The sequence below is a fragment of the Dermochelys coriacea genome, chromosome 4 (genome assembly GCF_009764565.3).
Source record: "Dermochelys coriacea isolate rDerCor1 chromosome 4, rDerCor1.pri.v4, whole genome shotgun sequence".
In the NCBI taxonomy this organism is placed as follows: domain Eukaryota; kingdom Metazoa; phylum Chordata; order Testudines; family Dermochelyidae; genus Dermochelys; species Dermochelys coriacea.
The window spans coordinates 61602847-61622432 of record NC_050071.1 but is presented as its reverse complement, the minus strand read 5'-3'; the positions used below and the strand labels follow the sequence as shown (position 1 = coordinate 61622432).

The window sequence follows — 19586 nt, the reverse complement described above, 5'->3', positions numbered from 1 at the left end:
TACAGTCAAACTGCTGAGCTAGCGGCAATTTTTACCCAGTTCGCTATGAGAATTGGAGACAGGTTAACCATTAATTAGTCTTTGAGCTAATATTTTTCATTGTGATTTTTATGCTCCAGATACACAATTAAAGCTGATTTTTTCTTTATTGAAACAAGCATGGGGGGGGGGGGAAATCCTTAAGATGTGTGTGTGTGTGTGTGTGTGTGTGTGTGCGCGCGCGCTAATCACCAAACGGACCTCTCAAAATAAGATCCGTGAGAAGTAAAGACTGTGAAATAGCTACACTTCGGGGCAGTGCTGCGAATCCAGTTCTAGAGCCAGTTTAAAAACCAATACAGCTCTTGCACCACATTCGAATGAATTCGAAGCAGGTCAGAGGTGAAGAGACTCAGCTGGGGTCAAACTCACAGAAAACAAACAAGTCTCTCCTGATGCGTTCCGCTAGAGAAGGAAGCACCAGCCCAGCGTGGTAACTGAGCAAAGGAGACTAGTAGGAAACGGACCAGCATCTTCAGTTGAAGGGGAAGAGGAAGAGTTCTATGTACAATAGCTTTATGAACCGCAAAGCTCACCTTTAAAACTAAGCCACAACCTTAAAGCAGCTCTCTCTATTTGCCTGAGCAATGAGCCCCTACGTCTTTTGTGCTCTTTGTTCAGAGGGTTTGTTTGTTTTTTTTTAAACATGCATTGTAACATTTCTTTTAAGGATTGCCTGCCAAAAGAGAATCCCCTAAGGAAAACCAGACCAAGAAAGTAGTGACCAATCCTTTTCGGATTATTGTCAGAAGGCTCCTCCCAGCCCCTTCAATTTGCATAAAAAAATCCAGAAAACTCTTGTTTGCCCAGCATCTTGATCAGTTTGTCCACCCCGTCTAACAGTCAGAGCCTGAGCCTCCTGGAAAGCTGCATGTAGCCTAAGGGGAGCTGAGAGTTTCTCTCTCTGGGCTAGAGCCTGTTTTCTGCCTTTGTAAGAAACTGGAAGCCTCGCTGGGGCGTTTTTTTCACCCCCATTTTAGAGCGCGAGCCACCAACCATGTACCAGGGATACTGGTGGCTGTTCCTGATCTTTATCGCCTCCCACTGCGTAGGGTCCGTCAAAGGGCTCTTTCTCTTTGGACAGCCCGAGTTCTCATACAAGAGGTCCAACTGCAAACCTATCCCCGCCTCTCTCTTGTTGTGCCGCGGTATCGAGTACCCAAACATGAGGCTGCCCAATCTGCTGGGGCATGAAACGATCCAGGAGGTCCTGGAGCAGGCTGGAGCCTGGATCCCTCTAGTTCAGAAGCAGTGCCACCCGGACACCAGAAAGTTCCTGTGCTCGCTCTTTGCGCCCGTCTGCATTGATGACCTGGATGAGACCATTCAGCCTTGCCATTCGCTCTGTGAGCAGGTGAAGGACAGTTGCGCCCCAGTTATGTCCGCCTTCGGCTTCCCCTGGCCTGATATGCTGGACTGCAGCCGCTTTCCCCAGGACAACGACCTCTGCATCCCCCCGGCAAGCAGCGACCACGTCCTCCCTACCCCCAGAGAAGGTAAGAATGATACTGCTGCAGCCTCCTTCGATCTTGGGCATTATTATTTCAATGAGGGGTTAACAGGTTTCCCTGAATATTGTAATGCCTCAAGAACCAGACCATCCCCTATACTCTGCAACATATGCCAGGGGCTATGGAGTCATCTCGGCTGAAGTTGTAGGTCTATGGGAGAGAGCGAATACTAGCTTTTAAAGCCGCCGAAAATGAATTGTTTCCTGCCGTGAACAGGTTTTAAACAGTGACCAAAGTTAAGAACTACAGAAGGTTGTTTTACACCTGTATTTACCAGGGCAGTTTGTGGTAGGGTTGCTAAAGAGAGCGCGCTAGATAGTGGAACTGAAAAAATGCCAAGATTTTTGATTGACCAGCAAACCAATTTCACACGTGAAAAGTCCATGAATCGACAGTTATTAGGAATGAAGGACGCCTCTTCCACTGGTACCCGCTTTTTATCTGGCGGCTGGTTTTAATTGCGTGGAGAAGATCATGCAAAAGGAGACTTTCCCTAGTTAGAAAAGGGGTGGCGGGTGAGAGGGAGTTGCTATGAAAGGGAACCTCGTGCGCTTGATACTCTTTCACAAAACCCCACGGTGTGCCTGGCTTGATTTTTGTTCCTCGTGGGAGGGGAAGGGGGCTCCTTAATCCTTTTCAGGGGATTCAACAGGAACTTCTTTTCAAGCCCCCGCTTCCTTCTAGGCAGATCTTAAATCAATTGCAAAGTTGCTTAGCAATCTTTTCTGACATGATGCAGCGTGACTTTCCAATCCTCTTGAGGTTAGATGGGTAATTCACTGGAAATGTTTTGCATTTTTAGAACATTTTCCCAACCCAAGCAATAAACAAATCAATGTTTTATTCCTATCGCTTTCAGTGGGAACTTTGGTGGGTTTGTGATTTTACTTTGAGTCCCTGGCTCTTTGCTGCTGTGTATTTCACAAATGTTCCTCTCCTTTTTTGAAAAAGGAAGGATTTTGACCGGAACGTGATCTGTATTATTTCCATAGCTGAAAGAATACGCACACTTCACAACTCACAGTTCATGTTTCATGTTTTAATGAAAATCCCTCTATTCTTAGAATTTAAAAAAACCCAACGGTTCGTTTAGAGAGGTTATGTTAACGAAACAATCTCCGTGCGATCAGTTCTGGTGTCATCTAGGAAATGAAAGGTAAGTCAGAAGTTAAAGGCAGCTGTGAGAATTTTATAAAGGGCACAAACCAGTTGGTAGAAAATCTCAATTCGCTTCAATGTTCCCAAACGCCACCTGCTGTTCTTTTTTAACCAAACCTGCTTCTTACATTTCCAGCACCAAAGGTCTGTGATGCCTGCAAAAACAAGAACGAAGATGACAACGACATCGTGGAAAACCTTTGCAAAAATGACTTTGGTAAGTGGAAAAAAAGCCCCGTGGTTAGAATTCCAGGCCTGGGGTCCGCTCCTGTAATGATCAGGTTAAACTCCCACAGCAGGCAATGGGATTTCTGTCAGAGTAAGGGATACAGTCAGGATTTAGCCTTGTCTGCAAATCAAACTAAACTCAATCCTTCTAAAATACTGTGTCAGAAGGCTTCAATCATGCAAATCCTAGTCCTCAGAGTGAAAAAAAAAAGTGTTTTTAAATCCTTGCAAAGTTAGATTTCTGTTTGCAATTTCCCCCTCATCTCAAAAACCAACAAAATTACTAACAATAAAGCTGTCTAGGTGTTTAATATTATTTTATATAGTGTACTAGGGCAAGTGGAGTAGTACAATGAACAGGAGCAATTTGTGATCTAAAATACTGTCCAGGGGAAAAGGTGGAGGAAGGATTTCATATAGGGGTGCAGGGGAAGAGATCCAAATGCCCAGTCTCAAACATTTGTAAAGACTTTCTTTGCAGATTATAAATGAGCCTTTACATACCATTTAACAGAGAAGGTGGTGTGTGCAGACTTAAGTATATATACAAAACATGAAGATTCTGGGTTAGAAGAGGACAGGAAAGCCCTTTTAACAGGGAGAATTGGGAAATGTACAAACAAGTATTCCTATTTCAAGAGACTATTATAATAGATCAATATTTATAAGTGCAGGTGGACCTGTACTGTAAACATCTAGTAATTCAAATGTGTCCTCAGAAACAAAGCCATTATGAGGACAATGTATTAATATAGCCTGTATTTATCCTGGCTTTGGACTGGCAAACAATGCCTGAGGTATTCAGATAAAACCTTTTAGAGCTAAACACATTGTATAAGTCCTTAAAGAGCCTTGTATTTCCCTCTCCTAGTTATTTTATCAAATCAAATGCAGCTGTTAGATCAGTTCTCCTTCTATGTGATCTATTCTTTTAAACAGCAATACATGTGAAATATCATTTCCTTACAAGTTTACCTAAAAATCCTCTCCAGACTAATAAATTAAATTCAACATTTTCAACCACAGAAAAGATCAGATTTCAAATTAGATTTAGATTCTTCCCCCTCCCTCCTTTTCAAATTCTAGGGTTTCAGTAAGAATAAATATGTGCTAGGTTTTAACCCAGCACTAGACAATGTACAAAATGTGCCCTCTCTGTGTTTGCAAACATTAGGAAAAACTAAAGAAAAGATGCATTTAGAAAAGAAGGAAAAAAAATCTTAAGGTTGATTCAAACTGAGATGACTTGCATGCACTTAGTGGCTTTAGAAAATGAGCCACCTGCTGCCCATTCTGTCAGCCCCTGACAGTTTAATTAGCAATAGAAGACCTCCCTCCCCAGGTCCCCTTTATGTGCACTAATGGGAAAAAAAAATCTCTCAATCTCTCTCATCCCACTTCTCCCTCCCCCCTGCCCCGCTCTCTCTATTAGCCCTGAAGATAAAAGTGAAGGAGATCACATACATCAATGGGGACACCAAGATCACCCCTGAAACAAAGAGCAAAACCATCTACAAGCTGAATGGGGTGACGGAGAGGGATCTGAGGAAGACAGTGCTCTGGCTCAAAGGTGGCCTGCAGTGTACCTGTGATGAGATGAATGACATAAATGCACCCTATTTAGTGATGGGACAAAGGCAGGCTGGGGAGCTGGTGATCACCTCCGTGAAGCGGTGGCAGAAAGGGCAGCGGGCGTTCAAACGATTCTCCCGCAGCATCCGCAAACTGCAATGCTAATCACTTCTACTCTAGTCACTTTCACCCCAGTCACTTACACCAGCTGCCCCAGTTCTGAGCTCTTCAAGCCTCTTGCACCTTCTTGTTTCAGCCTTTCTGAACCACAAGATATAGCAGGCATGGGAGACGATGGCTATTTGTTTAAAATGAAGAGGAGGGGAAAACCCGCCCCTTCAAATTTTGTAAATATATTAAAACTGTAATAAAAATCATGAATATTTTTGTGAAGTATTAAAATATCTTGCTTAAAGCTAATTTGTTTGGTTTGATTTTTGAATAAGTGCAAATGTGACATTGGTCTGAATTTTTCTTTTTTCCTTCATGTTGGGAAAGCTGGTCAATTGATATCACCACCTTTCTCTATACACACATTTGTGTTTGTGTGTATTTCTCTCTGACACACTCAGAGATGGCAACAAACATTTCCCCCTTTTGTTGGCCTTGTACATGGAGTCTGATTTTTGTCCATGTATGAAATTGCATGCCATCTATTTTAACACTATAGAGGAGACAGTTACAACTGCTGCATGAGGTACATATGCATCAATACAAGTAAGTTAACCATGTGTACATTTTGTTTTCTGACCCTGCCCCCGAAACAAAAAAAAAAACGTTTTGTAGACTCATCTGAATACACCTTTTAACTTTTTTAAACTTGCAAATTAAGTAGCCTAACTGTAATATACCTAAGGATTAACCTGAAAGAGGTGTAAAATATTGCTTTAACCAACCTTGTGAATATTCCAGATAAACGTTATATCCTTGTATATAAACTTTACATCACAGTTTGCCAATTGTCTTCCTTTGGGGAAGGGAGGTGGAGTTATGTCAACGAGTTTTGAAAATGAGAGAATTGAGAATCACCACCACAAATGGGTTTTTGTCATAATACAGCAAAACTTGCACCAAAGTCCCCAACTCCAATAATCAATAAATAACCACTTTAGAGAGCCCAATCCTATGATTGGATCCATGAGGGTTGGGCTCTCTAAAGTGGTTATTTATTGAATTAATAGGACTCCACCCAAACCTAAAGATCCACCCATAGTGATTCTAAGATGTTTCTGTAACTCTTAAACACCACTTTAAGATTAGCAGGTTTTTTTGCTGGTCCTTTGGGTGGTCAATTATGGTTTCACCATGTCTCCTAGGAAGACTTTGCTGTCTCGCTCTTTTTTAAAAAAAAATTGTATTTTTTTATTTCCCATCCAAAAAATAAGAAGAGAACAAAGAAAAAGGACAAAAAGAACAAAAAAGGAAAGGAAAGAGGGTAGGGAGGAGAAAATAGCATCTCAGGTCTGGTCTACACTACAGACCTATACTGATATAACTAGATCCTTCAGGGTTGTGAAAAATCCACACCCAGAGCAACGTAGTTATACTGACTTACCTCCTCTCACCCCATAGACAGCACTTTGTTATTGGGACAGCTTCTCCCACTGACATAGCTATCACCTCTTGGGGAGGTGGATTAACTAAGCCAACGGGAGAGAGCTCTCCCGTCAGTGTAGAGTGTCTTCATTAAAATGCTACAGCAGCATTTTAAGTGTTGACTTGCTCTCAGATTCCTCCTAAATTAGGAATTAGTCAAAGATTTCCAAAAATTCAAACCAACACTTTTAAAATTTGTCTAAGGGGAAGACTTTGCTCTTTATCGATGTAGAGTTACAATGGCTTATCTATTTTAAAATGATCAGAATAAGGTTAATTTTCATACACATACAATTTATAGTAGTATAAAAGGAACCAGAAGTCCTACATGAAAATCCCTGTTAGAACAATTTAATAGTGCAGAATAATTAAGGCCCTTTGTTTTGGGGTTTTATTTTATTTAAGATTTCCTAGGAATTTGTCAGTGTTTATTACTAAGATTTAAAAAATGGGTGAAAATTGGTGCAAAAAATTAACTTCATGGTTTTCTGGGTAAATATCAGGATTAATACTGGAGGCTTTGTCCGGCAGGAGAAGCAGACCAAGCTCTGTGACCTGGGTCTTCTCTCAGGGTGCATGTTGTAACCCTCCCTCAGGCAGTGCTGAAGGGCCCAGCTATTCACAGGGGCTATCACTGGGGCCAGTACTCACAAGGGCAGCAATAGGTGAGGGCTAGGAAATACCCAGTGTGATAGGGTGCTTGATACTTGCGGGGCAGAGTGAAGGGGTTCCTGGTGGGACAGGAGAGCAGTACTCACTGGACAGGGGGGTGATGGGTGCCCATACTTACAAGGTGCAACTGTTGCTGTACTGATTGGCAATGGTCTTGATGTTGCCATTCTGTATCACCATGGTGTAGCAGCTGAGGAAGTTCAGGTCCATGCCAACCACGAACATGACAGTTTCTGGTGCCTTCTGCTCCCTGCAGACCTGTTGTAACAGCTGTTGAGCAGTCTTGACTTCTGGGATCTGTCACCCTGCCACTGCAGAGCAACAGCCACCCACCAGCAGTTACCCTGTTCAGTGCAGCCACACTGTGCTGTCTGTCGGGAATCCTACATGGAGGGACCGTCTTCCCCACCAGAGTCTGGACTAGTACCTTGCTCTGGAAGGAGAGATAACCACTTGGTATGTGCCATCTCTCATTTCAGGGCAGGGAGTCAGGTAGGGAGGGGGGCAAAAAATAAAAATATTAGTAAAAACAAATAATGGGTTTTGTAAAACCTAAGACATTTTCAGTAAAAATCACTAAAAACCAAAACCAAAGGGCCTTAGAAATAATTAAAATGGTAAAATAACAAACAAAAAGCTAGTACTTCTATTTCATATATATTTTTATATATTAATACTTTTACTTAGGCAAGAAATATCAACAAACGTAATAGGATTTTTAAAAACAAAACATCACTGGAGTTACCTAAGAGCTTAACTAGGAGACTATCTTAGCACCCATTCTTCTAAACTGTTACAGAGGGATGTGATTACACGGTCATATTTTATCATATATCTTTAAATAATATAAATATGAATGGGCTTATTCCTCAAAGCTGCTGAACACCCAGTACTCCTATTGACTGCAGTGAGAATATTAGACTCTCAGGACCAGTCCCTGTCTGACACAGAATAACATGCATATACCACACAATAGTCAGTTTTTCAATGTGAAAACTAGAATAGCAGCCCCATTATTTTCATGCATTCAGAATGATTTTTATCTTGTAGCATACAAGGTTAAACCTTTTACTGTCTATTGCACAGAGCTTGTTTTGAACAGGATAAGATCCTGGAGCCCCATCCTGCATTCCTTGCATACTCAGTATTTCCATTGAAGTCAACAATGCAGGACTGGCCCTTCACAGGAATATTTGTAGACAACCATAAAAAGTAATTGGCTCATACATTGCAGACATTTTCTTACAGCTTTTCCTCTGAACGTGTAGGGCTTCTCATGAAATAGGTTGGATCCCTTTTGTGCCCTGACATTATTACTTGAATACCAACAGTGGACTCAGCATTGTACAAACCCAACAATAAGCAGATGCCACACAGCTCTATCTATCCTTCACAGCACATGATAGGACCACTGTCACTAACCTGACCCAGTGCTTAGACCAGATCAGCTCATGGATGAAGAACAGCTGGCTGAAGCGGATCAAGGTGGAAATTATGCTGATTGGCAGAGGAAAGCATGTAGAAAAGTTTGCAGCCCGGGTTCAGTCTCCATTGAGTGATGATACACAACCATACCTAACCAATTCAGTCCACAGTTTAGGAGTACTCCTGGTTTTCTCACTGATACTAAGCTCTCACGTAATAGCCATAAGACTGTCCCCATCATGTTTCCCCTTTGAAAACAACAGCTTTGACTTCAATGGGAGCACAAGCGAGCACCAAGTCACTTGCCCAGGGTCACACTGAGTCCGAGGGACCGTTTGCTCAGGGTCACATAGTAATCCCACTGATGTCAGTCATGAGTAAAGTATGTAGGATTTAGACCACTGTCAAGAATTGCACTCAGATCATTTAATTCCTATTTATTTCCCTGATTTAACTATGTGTCTTGCCATTTTAATGGCAACATGTTATCCTAACAATAATCATTCACTTCACCAAAAAAGGAAAGGTTTACTCAGTGTTTGTATTATAAAACCTATTATCGGTGTACAACCCAGCTATTGAACATCCAGCTCAGTTGAAAATTAGCATTATAAGGTCTCAACTTGGAAACAATCTTCTCCAGATGTTACCAAAAAAATCCATTTAATCTATTTCGCCATTTTTACATTTTAGGAAATCATTTTGTCTGACTATAACTGGACATCTTTGGTTATGTCAGGTAAAAAGAAATTCAAGTAAGTAGCTTAAGGCCATGCATATCTATAACTTCTGATCAGCATTGAATCACATACATTTGTTTAGAATTAGCTTTCTCACCTGATTTGTTAGGTTTCTAACTTAGATAATAGGATTATTTGCAAACAAAATAAAATAGGGATTCACTTTCATATGCTTTAAGGGGAAAAGTAATTTTCTAGACACTTGTTCTCGTCTAATTAAAAAGAATATTGTTAGGTAGTCAAGTATAGAGGTCCCATTGTTATTGCTTCCATAAAATATTTTAAAATACCAGACTATAATAAACTAATTTATGGTAAATAATAATACTTAATGTTTATTAAACAGTTTTCATTCAAGTTTCTCAAAGTGCTTTATAATCACCCTAATTTTATTGATCAGGAAAATTAGGTCCAGATGGGTAAAATAACTTGCTCAAAGTCATACAACAGCCATATATACAGTTCTGAAAAGAATCAAATCTCTTGCCTCCAAATGCTGTGCTCTAACCACTAGACCATAGCAATCTGAATGGCTCATGGTAGTACCTCAATCTTGCAATTGTATCATTTGGAAGCATAATAGTGACTAATGTTCCATCTAGATTATTTTTTCCTATGTGTGAAAAAGTGAGTGCCCGAACTCAAGTTTAAAACTTATCAGCAAAGTCTTTTACACTCTTGTTCTCTTCCTTTCTTATTGTATATCCTCTAATTCCACCTACTCTTTCCATTTCACTCATTCCTGCTTCTTTTCCCCCCATTCCTCATTTATTCCATACCCCTATATTCACTATTGCCTCCTCTCCACCACTCACTCTCACTTGTTCCTTCCCCCTCACCACATATTCTCTCCCTCATTCTCACTGTCTTTGTACGAAAAAGAAAGAGAACATACACAACAATCCTACACGTTCCAAAAAACCAAAGATACGTGAACAATTCAAAACTACCTAAACAGCATCTGACAAAGTGGGTATTCACCCACGAAAGCTCATGCTCCAGTATGTCTGTTAGTCTATACGGTGCCATAGGACTCTTTGCCACTTTTACAGATCCAGACTAACACGGCTACCCCTCTGAAGCCCGCTCTCTCAGTTTTCTCTTGTACTGTCTATCATCAGAAAGTAACGGGCCTCTCCTGTGCAAGTGGCTGGGCTGCAGGTGGGTATGGTTAGAGAGAGAGGGGGCTGGGGGAATGGGAAATTGAAACTGAGCCCTTTTGTCTACTCTGGGTTTACCAGTACAGCGATAATGGTATAAACTGCCCCATTGGAAGTACAGCTTATACCAGCAAAAGAAAGTGCTTTTGCCAGTATAGAGTATACTGGTTCCCCAATACACTTTTACAGGTATAAGTGCTATAGAAATGTTGTAAAAATAAAATAAAGTAATCACATCCCTAACCAACAGAGTTATACTTGCAAAAGTTTCCTGTTTAGACCTGCCCTAAGTGTTCTTAAGGTGGGCAAGGCCATCTGTTGCCAGAGCTCCAGGAGAGGCAGACACTGTTGTGTTAGGCTCTGACAGCATTAATATGGGCTGGATTTTTTCCTTCTGATATCTCTGATGTTACAATATTACATAAGCACACCCAAACTGCAACCTTTTCATATTGAACATAATAATCCCATTTGCCCATAAGCAGACAAATATTCTTAGTAACAATGCTACTGTATTTTACTCTAGGTCATAAGGATGTGTGTGTTACATTAAAGCAGGAATATGAATACGGTAATGAACCGCTAAACTTGATGGTAGAAAAAAAAGTAGTATACTCGGTTATCTAAATTTGTAGCATTAAGAAAACATCCCAATTTCCCTCAAAGCCAAAGGAAAGGTAACAGAGAATTTCAAAGGAAGTTTGGATCAGTACCTAAAATACCAACATAAATCCAGGGGCAGAGTTAAGGTTGGCTGGGTGCTCGTCTGGTCATGGAGAATGTTTCCATTTAATAATCCATGGCTCAGAACTGTGTTTTAATATTAAAGATTGGAAATCGCAACCAGTTTTTACAGTGTTTTATTTTGTTTTCACAGATGTGCCTAATGGTGCATTTTCTCTTGAATTACATGAACAGCTTTAACTCACAAGCTCCAGAGACCACAGGGCCAAAGGGCCATTGTTGTCCATTTTTTAAAACCTGAACATGTTCATGGCTGAGAAGGAGCATGACGCAACCTGGCTGGTACCCGCGTCCCACTCTGCATCGTGCCACATGCCAGGCCCTCACCTGCTAGTTGCCAAATTCACGGAGGAGGCTTCTCTCGGTGCCAGTGGGGCTGGGAAGCAGGACAGTTGGCTTGCCAGGAGGGAGAGTAAAGTAAGGAGCAGGGTGGAGGCAGGGGCTCTGGGAAGATCAGTCTGGTGGAGGAGGTGCTCCCTCTAGGGCTCTGGGAGCGAGACGTTTTGGTTGCTTGGCACTCCCTCTTTTGCAATCCTTCTGGTGCCCACACTTTAACTTTAACAATGTTTTATTTTTGCAATATCACAATAAAAATGCATTTGAAGCCTTTAATTTGCATAGAAAGTACATTGTTTATGTAATTACTTTCCCCTGAATAGTTAGGGATATATTTAGGCTTCTAAAACACATAAAGTATTTCAAATATCAAGGTACATATAGCATACTGAATGACTAAGGCCAGCTCTATAAGTTGTGCTACCCTAGACAAACCAGCAAAATGTTACTCTAACCAGTTTACAGTCATCCACATGAAGAGTTACTGAACATTTTGCTGTTCTAGCTGCCTGTTTGATACAGACAACCCGTTTGATAACATTCAGAAGTACATGAGACTTCCATATCCAAAAAGGTTTGGTTAAGAATAGCTTGGCTGTGTGACAAACTTGGAATCCTTTCACAATGGAAAAAATTGACCCAATGGGGCCCTCATTAGTTGAACAAACAACAGAAAGGTTTATTGCAACATCATATGAAAAAAAAAAACAAATTTGGCTCTCAATGAAGTACAATGGTTGGCTACCATTCCTGACCTATTTGTATAACAAATTGAATAAGAAATTCCTCTCCATCCCCAGCAAAAAACCACAGAACAACCCCCCCAACCCATGTATATAATGAATAACCCAGCAGAAAAAACAAACAAAAAACCATCACCGCACAAGACCTGAAGATGAGCGCTTTGTAAGCTTGTCTCTCTCACCAACAGAAGTTGGTCCAATAAAAGATATTTCCTCACCCACCTTGTCTCTCTAATATCCTGGGACTAACACCACAATATCAACACTGCAAACAAGACAAAAAAGGCAAAGGGAATGTTTTAATTTAATTTTTCTGTGGGGGTGGAAAAGAGGAGCTAGGTTTATATGCAATACACACACACACACACACATATATATATTGGACCCCATCCTGCACAACCACCATGTATCCTCTGCAACATACACAGACAATTACAGTGTAACACCCCTCATGCACTTACACACTTTGTTTTATACTTCCCTAAGCCCCACTGTTGCACCCCTTTCTGCACCCACCAAGTCCATGCTGCATCCAGTCACCCTAAAGCCCAACACTGCAAACCTTCAGCTGTCCTGCTCATTTCTTTAATTTCTGGGGTAACAGGGTAGCAGCGAGGCACAACTTGCTTGAAAATTCTGGGGCATGAAAGGAGCTGTTTGTTGTCCCATTGAAGCCTCCAGGCATGGCAGCACAATTCCTTTCTGCATTCTTACAGAGTAGAAGCAAACAGCATGGTAAGCCCTTGTTCCTGTTGCTTGTTTCTGCCATCTGGTAGCATCAGAGTGACTATACTAGCTTTGTGTGCGTGAATGATGTTGCCCTCTCCTGACAATCCTCCACAAAAAGGATAAGAGACCTATTGCTAGCAGAGCAACAGGAGTTCTCTCCTAGTTCAAGTGGTAGAAACTTTTGTTCTTAGAGCTGAAGGATCATATTCTGCCAAAGGAAGAGTGAGAATGTTGCCACAGCCCAGGGGTTATGGCACTCATCTACGATGGGGGGGATCCAACTTCAAGTCCCTGTTCCAATAGCTAGTGGAACAGCTTCAACAGGAGAGATTGAAAGAAACTCACCTGAGGCCAGTGCAGGAGCCCGGGTACTCTCCAAGGACATGGGAGACCTAGGTACAAATCCCTGCTCCACATCCGGGGGAGGGGGGGAGGAATGAACCCTGGTCTCCTGCATCCTGGCTGAGTGCTCTAACTACTGGGTAAAAGAGGGGCACCTACTCCTCAGTATGGGAAAGGGCTAGGCACTCCGGGGGTTGGGGGGGGGGGGAAGTTCATGGCTGTGAATCTCAAACAGAGAGAGACACTTACCTCCAGTCCAGAGTTAGGCACTTAAGAGTCTTTGAGGTCATGACTTAAGCCAAACATCCCTCCTTGGCATTACCTATTGGCTAGCATAGGAGGCTCCCGGCTCAGCATGCTCGTGTTTCTGGATCCCATTCTTAGGCTTCTAACTCTCCTCATGCATTGTATAGGGAGCCTGGGCACCTAACTTCCACTAGGAAGCAGGGTGCCAAAATATGAGGCATTGCAACACTGAGACTAAGTCTCCTTTGCGGATCTAGCCCCAGGAGCCTATGTCCCATTTTCAAAAGTGACTTTGGCCACATTTTACCCATTATCTCCAGTTTACAGACTGACTAACAAAGGCACAGAGTAGTTAAGTACTTGATTAAGGTCAGAAAGCAAATCTGTCACAGAGCCTGGAAGAAACTCTGAGCAATTGGACAAACAATTCTAATCACTAGACAAACTTATTTATAAAAACAAAAGTTGGAAGAAGAGAAGCTCCTCATACAATAAACTCTAAAAAACAATTATTGTACACATAAAAGCTGTCCCATAAGAAGTTATAATGCACAACTTCACATCCAAAAACCTTATTATATTAATAATACTTTTTAAAAACTGAGATGATTCAGGTATCAAAAAACAACATTAATCTTTTTGGGTCATGTACAACCCACATTTTTGGTCCAAAAAACATTGGAGCATGTTCTGGTTGCAGTTAATGGAAGCATCACGCACACAGCAAATTACACATACTATGGCTCATCAGTGCAGAATGAGGGTAAGGTGGAAACAACATATCTAAAATCCAACACAATTCTTTGGCTATGTAGGGGTTAAATTCTGAAGCCAAAACACAAAAGCCAGAAAACGCATGGTTAAGCATTAAACCTCCCATACTGAGCCACTATGGGGTGCCACTTTAATGTTCTCCAACACCTGTTATACTCAGGTAGGAGAAAATTAATCCTTCACTGACAATTTCCTTGCTTTTGTGAGTTTGCTTTAGACACTTAACATTATCTAAAAGGCTTTTTTGTTATGTGAATTTTGAACCATATGCGAGGATAAACCACACTTGGCTATATGGTTATGTAGGTGCTCTGTTGGATGTAGAACTTGCATCACAAGGCACACACCATGTTAACAGAACTATCAATCACTTCAATTTACTTTGAGGCACAAAAGTGAATTTACTTAATGAAGTTAGTCCTGACAAATAGTGTTTCTCTATGTAAGACAAAACTTGTTTAAGCCATATTGCTCAAAAAGTTTTGATCTGTAGATCTTCATGGATCTAGAGGAACCAGACATTCAGACAAAGCATGAAGATAAAAGATCATTTAAAAGCTAGGGGGTTTTTTTAATGGAAGAGCACAATTTTGATAAAACTTGGTAGCCCTGCTCAGCATGTCTGTTCCCTTCACATACTGAATATCCTAATGTAGGGTCAGTTTCCAATACCTTAGCGCACTCTGAGTTGTCCTTTACCCTGCAGTTGTCCCAGTGAAATCAATGGAGCTTTTTAAAGTAAGGGGAAACATTTTTAGAGCAGGTATATGACATAGGAGCCTAAGTCTCACTTTCAAGAGACCTGAGTTCAAAGTTTTAAAAGGTATTTAGGCATTGTTCTACCAAATGTTGCAAGGCCAAAGGGCCACATTTAAAAAAAAAAAAGATATTTAGGTGTCTAAAGATGCAGATAGGTACTTGGGATTTTTAAAAATATCTAACTTTATCATTGAGAATTAGGCACGTAAGTGATTTTGAAATCCCACAAGGCACCTGTCTGCATCTTTAAGTGCCTAAATACTCTTAAAAATCTGGACCTAGTCAGCTAAATCACTTTTGAAAATAAGACTTAGGCTCCTAATTCAATTAGAATATTTTGAAAATGTTATCCTAAAGATATTAATCAAGTTGAATAACAGAATCTGTCTGATAGACTTATTTTTTTTAGGTCATTTGCTAATCTCCCCATTAAGATTCACACATGCAGTAGTCTTTGTGAGATGCAAAATAAGCTATCCTGTTTATATCTTTTTTGTGGACACTTGTCAGGCAACTCTGGTAATTTTTTAATTATGTTTTAATTTTTAAATTATTATTGTCCCTTTTCGACCTGACCAGCTAGTCAAAGTTTGGGGCCCTGAGGATGTTCCAGCTGGTAGAGGAAATTGATAGAGTCTGATATTTTCTTTGATGCAATCTTGGTTGGGTTTTTGTTTGTTTGTTTGTTTGTTCATTTTTTACGAGGAATGTACAAAGTGCTGTGTCTCTGAATGCAGGCGGAACCAAGAACAAAAGGAGCAGTTTCTTAGCTTACCGTCCCCAAGCCTCTTAAACCAACACCAGACACAAAAGGCTTCTCTCTAGCTTTTTCCAGGCCTATACTGTGCTCACAGGCTACTGCTTGGCATTCTTGCCTGTCCTTTTCTCTCTGATTTTGTCTGTTCTCAGTTTCTGTGTTATCCTCTTCCCATACTCACAAACCCCTCCCAAAACAACACTCAGACAAAAGTTTCTGGGCAGTTTCACACATACCTTGTTTTAGGTGAGGTCTTATGCTAAAGCATAATCTCAGTAGGGTTTTAACTCAACCCATAACAAGGTTTCACCCAGCTCATAACATTATGGACCAAATTCCATTACACTTGTGCAAGAAAATCTCCCATTAAAGTCAACACTAGCGATTGAACTGAGCTTCCAGAAATTTTTCAGGCTTCCACAATTTTTTTTTAGCCTAACGCTTAATTATTACATGTACCTCTGTCTAGATGATTCTTATCACAATGTCTGTTATATAGGGGCAAAGAGTTAACCTAGTGTTGGAGGATTATCCATCTGCAGGAAGGCAGACAATAGTTGTAGATAGTGTAGTCACTTGATATGTAGCCAATAATACAAGTGTCGAAACCTGTTATTGTTTTGTCCAAGTCCAAGGCAGGCACAACCAGCGTAGGACAGAGCCAGGGCCCTAGCAGGACAATGGAGATTACCAGACAAAGGCTATTGATGTGCTAATGACTCTGATCCACTATAACAAACACAGAGGACTGGAGAATAGAAAAATCTCAGGGGAAGGACGGGAAGAGACAAAGGTGTTAGAATCTACTGTTAAAAGACAGATAAGGAAACTGAGGCATGGTCTTGTGTTCAAGTATTAGACAGTTTTCCATAGACCTGTAACTCTTGTGCTTTGTCTATAAGTAAAGGGTGTGTGGTTTAGAAATTCTTTGCAAAATGTGTGTGTCCCTTGCTTTAACTGCCATGTAGTCCTTGAAGAATTAAATGATAAACAGAGAACTCACAAGGATGAACCTCTGGAGAGGATATGTGCGAGCTACCGGAGAGTCTTGGAGGGTCAGTGCTGGTCTTGGCGCTTAGGGTCCTACCTCCTAGGAAGGGGTACCAGCATTGATGTCTGTATCCCAGGAGTATGTCTGAAAGGCCAGATATAGAGACAGTGTCTGGACCCTGCTCAGACCCAGTAAGTTTAGAAAGCATGTGGGATCCAAAGGTAGGGTCCCATACAGGTAGCTCAGAGAGGGTTGTAACAAATTTTAAAATACTGAGATTTATATTTTTCATGTATTACAGTCCTCTTGGCTGGATCCCCTGCTGGTGATATTTGAAATGGAACTCCTGATTGCTATTCTCAGGGAAAAGAGACAAGAGAATGAGTGTGAGAGAAAGAGACAAGTAGGCAATCTAGAAGACCTAGAAGTGCTGCATTCCGTTTTTGACACCTCGTTCCAAGACGGCCATTGGAGACTCAGAAAACATCAAGAAAAAGACACCACCATTTACTGGAGTCTTTGCTAAGGAGCAGGATGCTTTCCATGTCAGTAGAGATTTAGCATGGGATTTTCAAGTGCTCCCTGCTGACCTAAATTTTCTCCCATTGAAATCAGCAGTAAAACTCCATTTACTTCAATGGGAGCAGAGGTAGACCAAAACTGAGCACCTTCAAATTTCTGACCGATGAACACTAGGATTATTTAATTTGGAACTGTCATAAGAGAGGTACGGTATATAAAATAATTAATGTCACAGGTAGGTCAAGTTGGCCTCTCCTGCTTGCCCTACCCCATAATACAACCATTCAACCATTCACCTACAATCATAATACAAGCATTCCATGAAATTAGCAGGCAAACATTTACAATAGATGTATAAAAATGATTTCATGTAACATATTACTGAACTACTGAAATTACCTCTGTAAGATATTATTGATGCAACTATTTGTTTAAATAATTAAAGATAAATTAATAAAATTAAATAAAGCAAAAGGCACTTGTCTGTGAATAAGAATAGCATCTGAGGTTCACTAGCTAGAAAAACAATGACTGCTACTGTTTCAAGGCATAAGAGGAGGATAATCAACTGATGTCAGGAAGAGATTCCCCCATAGTACAGTGCTGCACAACCAGTTAGGTGCAGAACTGGCCTAGGTTTTGTGAAGCCTTGTGCAAAGCACAGCATTCAGATCACTGGCAGCACATTTTGGGGGAGGTGATGAAGGTTTGGCAACTGGATGTGTTGGAGGTACTTTAGGGGGTGACAGGATGTTTGTGTCAGGTGAGAAAGAATCTGGGTATTACTTGCTAGGGAGCCATAGGGGGTTTTGACAGCTAGTGGTGGTGGTGGATGATGCCCAACAAGTAAGAGTGCTGCTCACTGGAAAAGCAGAGAAGGGTTGGCCATTGAAGATAATCTTTCAAGGCGAGGATGGTGAGTCACGCAGACAGGGCTGGCTCTACAGCTTTTGCCACCCCAAGCAGTGAAAAAAACTGCCACCGTGGACGGCAAAAGGGAGAAGCTGCTGCTGATAGCGGAACAGAGAAGCTGCCACCGAATTGCCTTCACCGCGGAAACACTGTCACCCCTTTCAAACTGCCGCCCCAAGCACCTGCTTGGGACGCTGGTGCCTTGACCCGGCCCTGCACGCAGACCATCAGGTGTGGAAAACTGTGGGCATGTATAGGTCATGTCAGGCAATCCTACCAAATCTGGAGTTGCAGCCAGTTCCACCCCACCAGAGACAGTCTTAAATGCCAGTTTGACATCTACTGCTCATTCTCTAATGTCGTAAGTTTAGAGTATGAGCCTTGCAGCAGGCAGTGGGATTGCAACTGGGGGATGGGGGCAGAGGTGCAAGTAAGCCGGTACGCCCTGGTACGGCATACCGGCAAGAGCCGGTGCGTCGTACTGGGGCGGACCGGCTTCTCCAGGCAGCAATTTAAAGGGTCTGGGGCTCCCAGCAGTGGCTGGAGCCCCGGGCCCTTTAAATTTCCACCAGAGCCCCGCTGCCAGAGCCTGGGGGAGCGGCGGCGTGGCTCCAGCGGCTATTGAAAGGGCCCACGCTCGGAAGGGGCCCTGGCCATCTTCTCCGCCCCCCGCTCTCTCCTATGGGGGCAGAAGCTTGGTGCTGCCTTCTCTCAGGGCTCTGTCCTGCTGCTGCAGGGCAGGCTCCACTGGCAGCCCAGCTCCCCCCTCCCCCGCCTCTTCCCCCAGTGTGCTGCGTTCCCTGTCCCCCCTCACTCTCTCTCCCTGCTGCTGATCAGCTGTTTGCTGGCATGAGGAACCAGAGAAGAGGTGGGGGCAGGGGAAGGGAAGGGGGTGGAATCAGGGCATACCCCCTCCAGCCCCTACTGTGAGCGACCCCAGCCCTCTGCCCTGACTCCTGCACCCCCTCACACTCCCACAACCCCAGCCACACCCCCAGCCCTCTGCCCTGACTCCTGCACCCTCCCTCACATCCCCAACCCCACCTTGAGCACCAAATGGGCACTCCTGCACCCTCCCCCACCCCATATACCCACCTGCACCCCTCGCACTGAATGGGAGCTGCCCCACGTAAGCGCTCCACACCCCAACCTCCTGCCCCAACCCTGAGCCCCCTCCCTCATTCTAGCTCCTGGACAGACTCTGCACCCCAACCCCCAGCCTGCTCCTGCATCCTAACTCCCTCTCAGACCCTGCATCCCCAGCCCAGTTCTCAGTGCACCCCCACCCTCAGCTTGGTGCAGAGAGAGACAAAGAGAATGGGCTAAAACCAAGAAGAAAGTAGGTACCCACTCTATGTGGGCAGGGGTGTGTGTGGGGGATCCTGTTTACCTCCTCTCCAGCCTTGCTGCCCTTGCAGTTTACCCCCAGCCCCTCCCTTGCTCCAAGGACCAACCCTAGCTCCCGCCCCACTGTGTTTTTGCCCCCAACCCCTGCCTTGCTCAGGTCAGCGGGGACTAATTCTCTCCCCATGCCTCTCTGTGCTCATCTTGCCCTGGCCCCTGCCTCGCTCCAGCTGGGGTCCAATCCTTCCCCCCTACCACCACCATGCCCCGCTGTGCTCTTGCCCCT

At 42.8% G+C, this 19586-nt stretch overlaps 1 protein-coding gene across 1 annotated transcript; it reads left to right on the top strand.

The window, feature by feature from the left end:
• The first annotated feature begins 507 nt into the window (after positions 1–507).
• Positions 508–4923, top strand: SFRP2 (secreted frizzled related protein 2). The gene is made up of 3 exons (XM_038399936.2): positions 508–1535; positions 2845–2925; positions 4369–4923. Exons 1-3 carry the CDS (start codon positions 1037–1039, stop codon positions 4671–4673), a joined length of 885 nt encoding a protein of 294 aa, XP_038255864.1. The 5' UTR covers positions 508–1036; the 3' UTR covers positions 4674–4923.
• Positions 4924–19586: the final 14663 nt, after the last annotated feature.

Coding starts and splice junctions, on each gene's coding strand:
- SFRP2 (XM_038399936.2), top strand. CDS start 1,037: ATGTACCAGGGATACTGGTGGCTGTTCCTGATCTTTATCGCCTCCCAC. Junction 1,536..2,844: donor CCTCCCTACCCCCAGAGAAG/GTAAGAATGATA, acceptor TTACATTTCCAG/CACCAAAGGTCTGTGATGCC. Junction 2,926..4,368: donor CCTTTGCAAAAATGACTTTG/GTAAGTGGAAAA, acceptor TCTCTCTATTAG/CCCTGAAGATAAAAGTGAAG.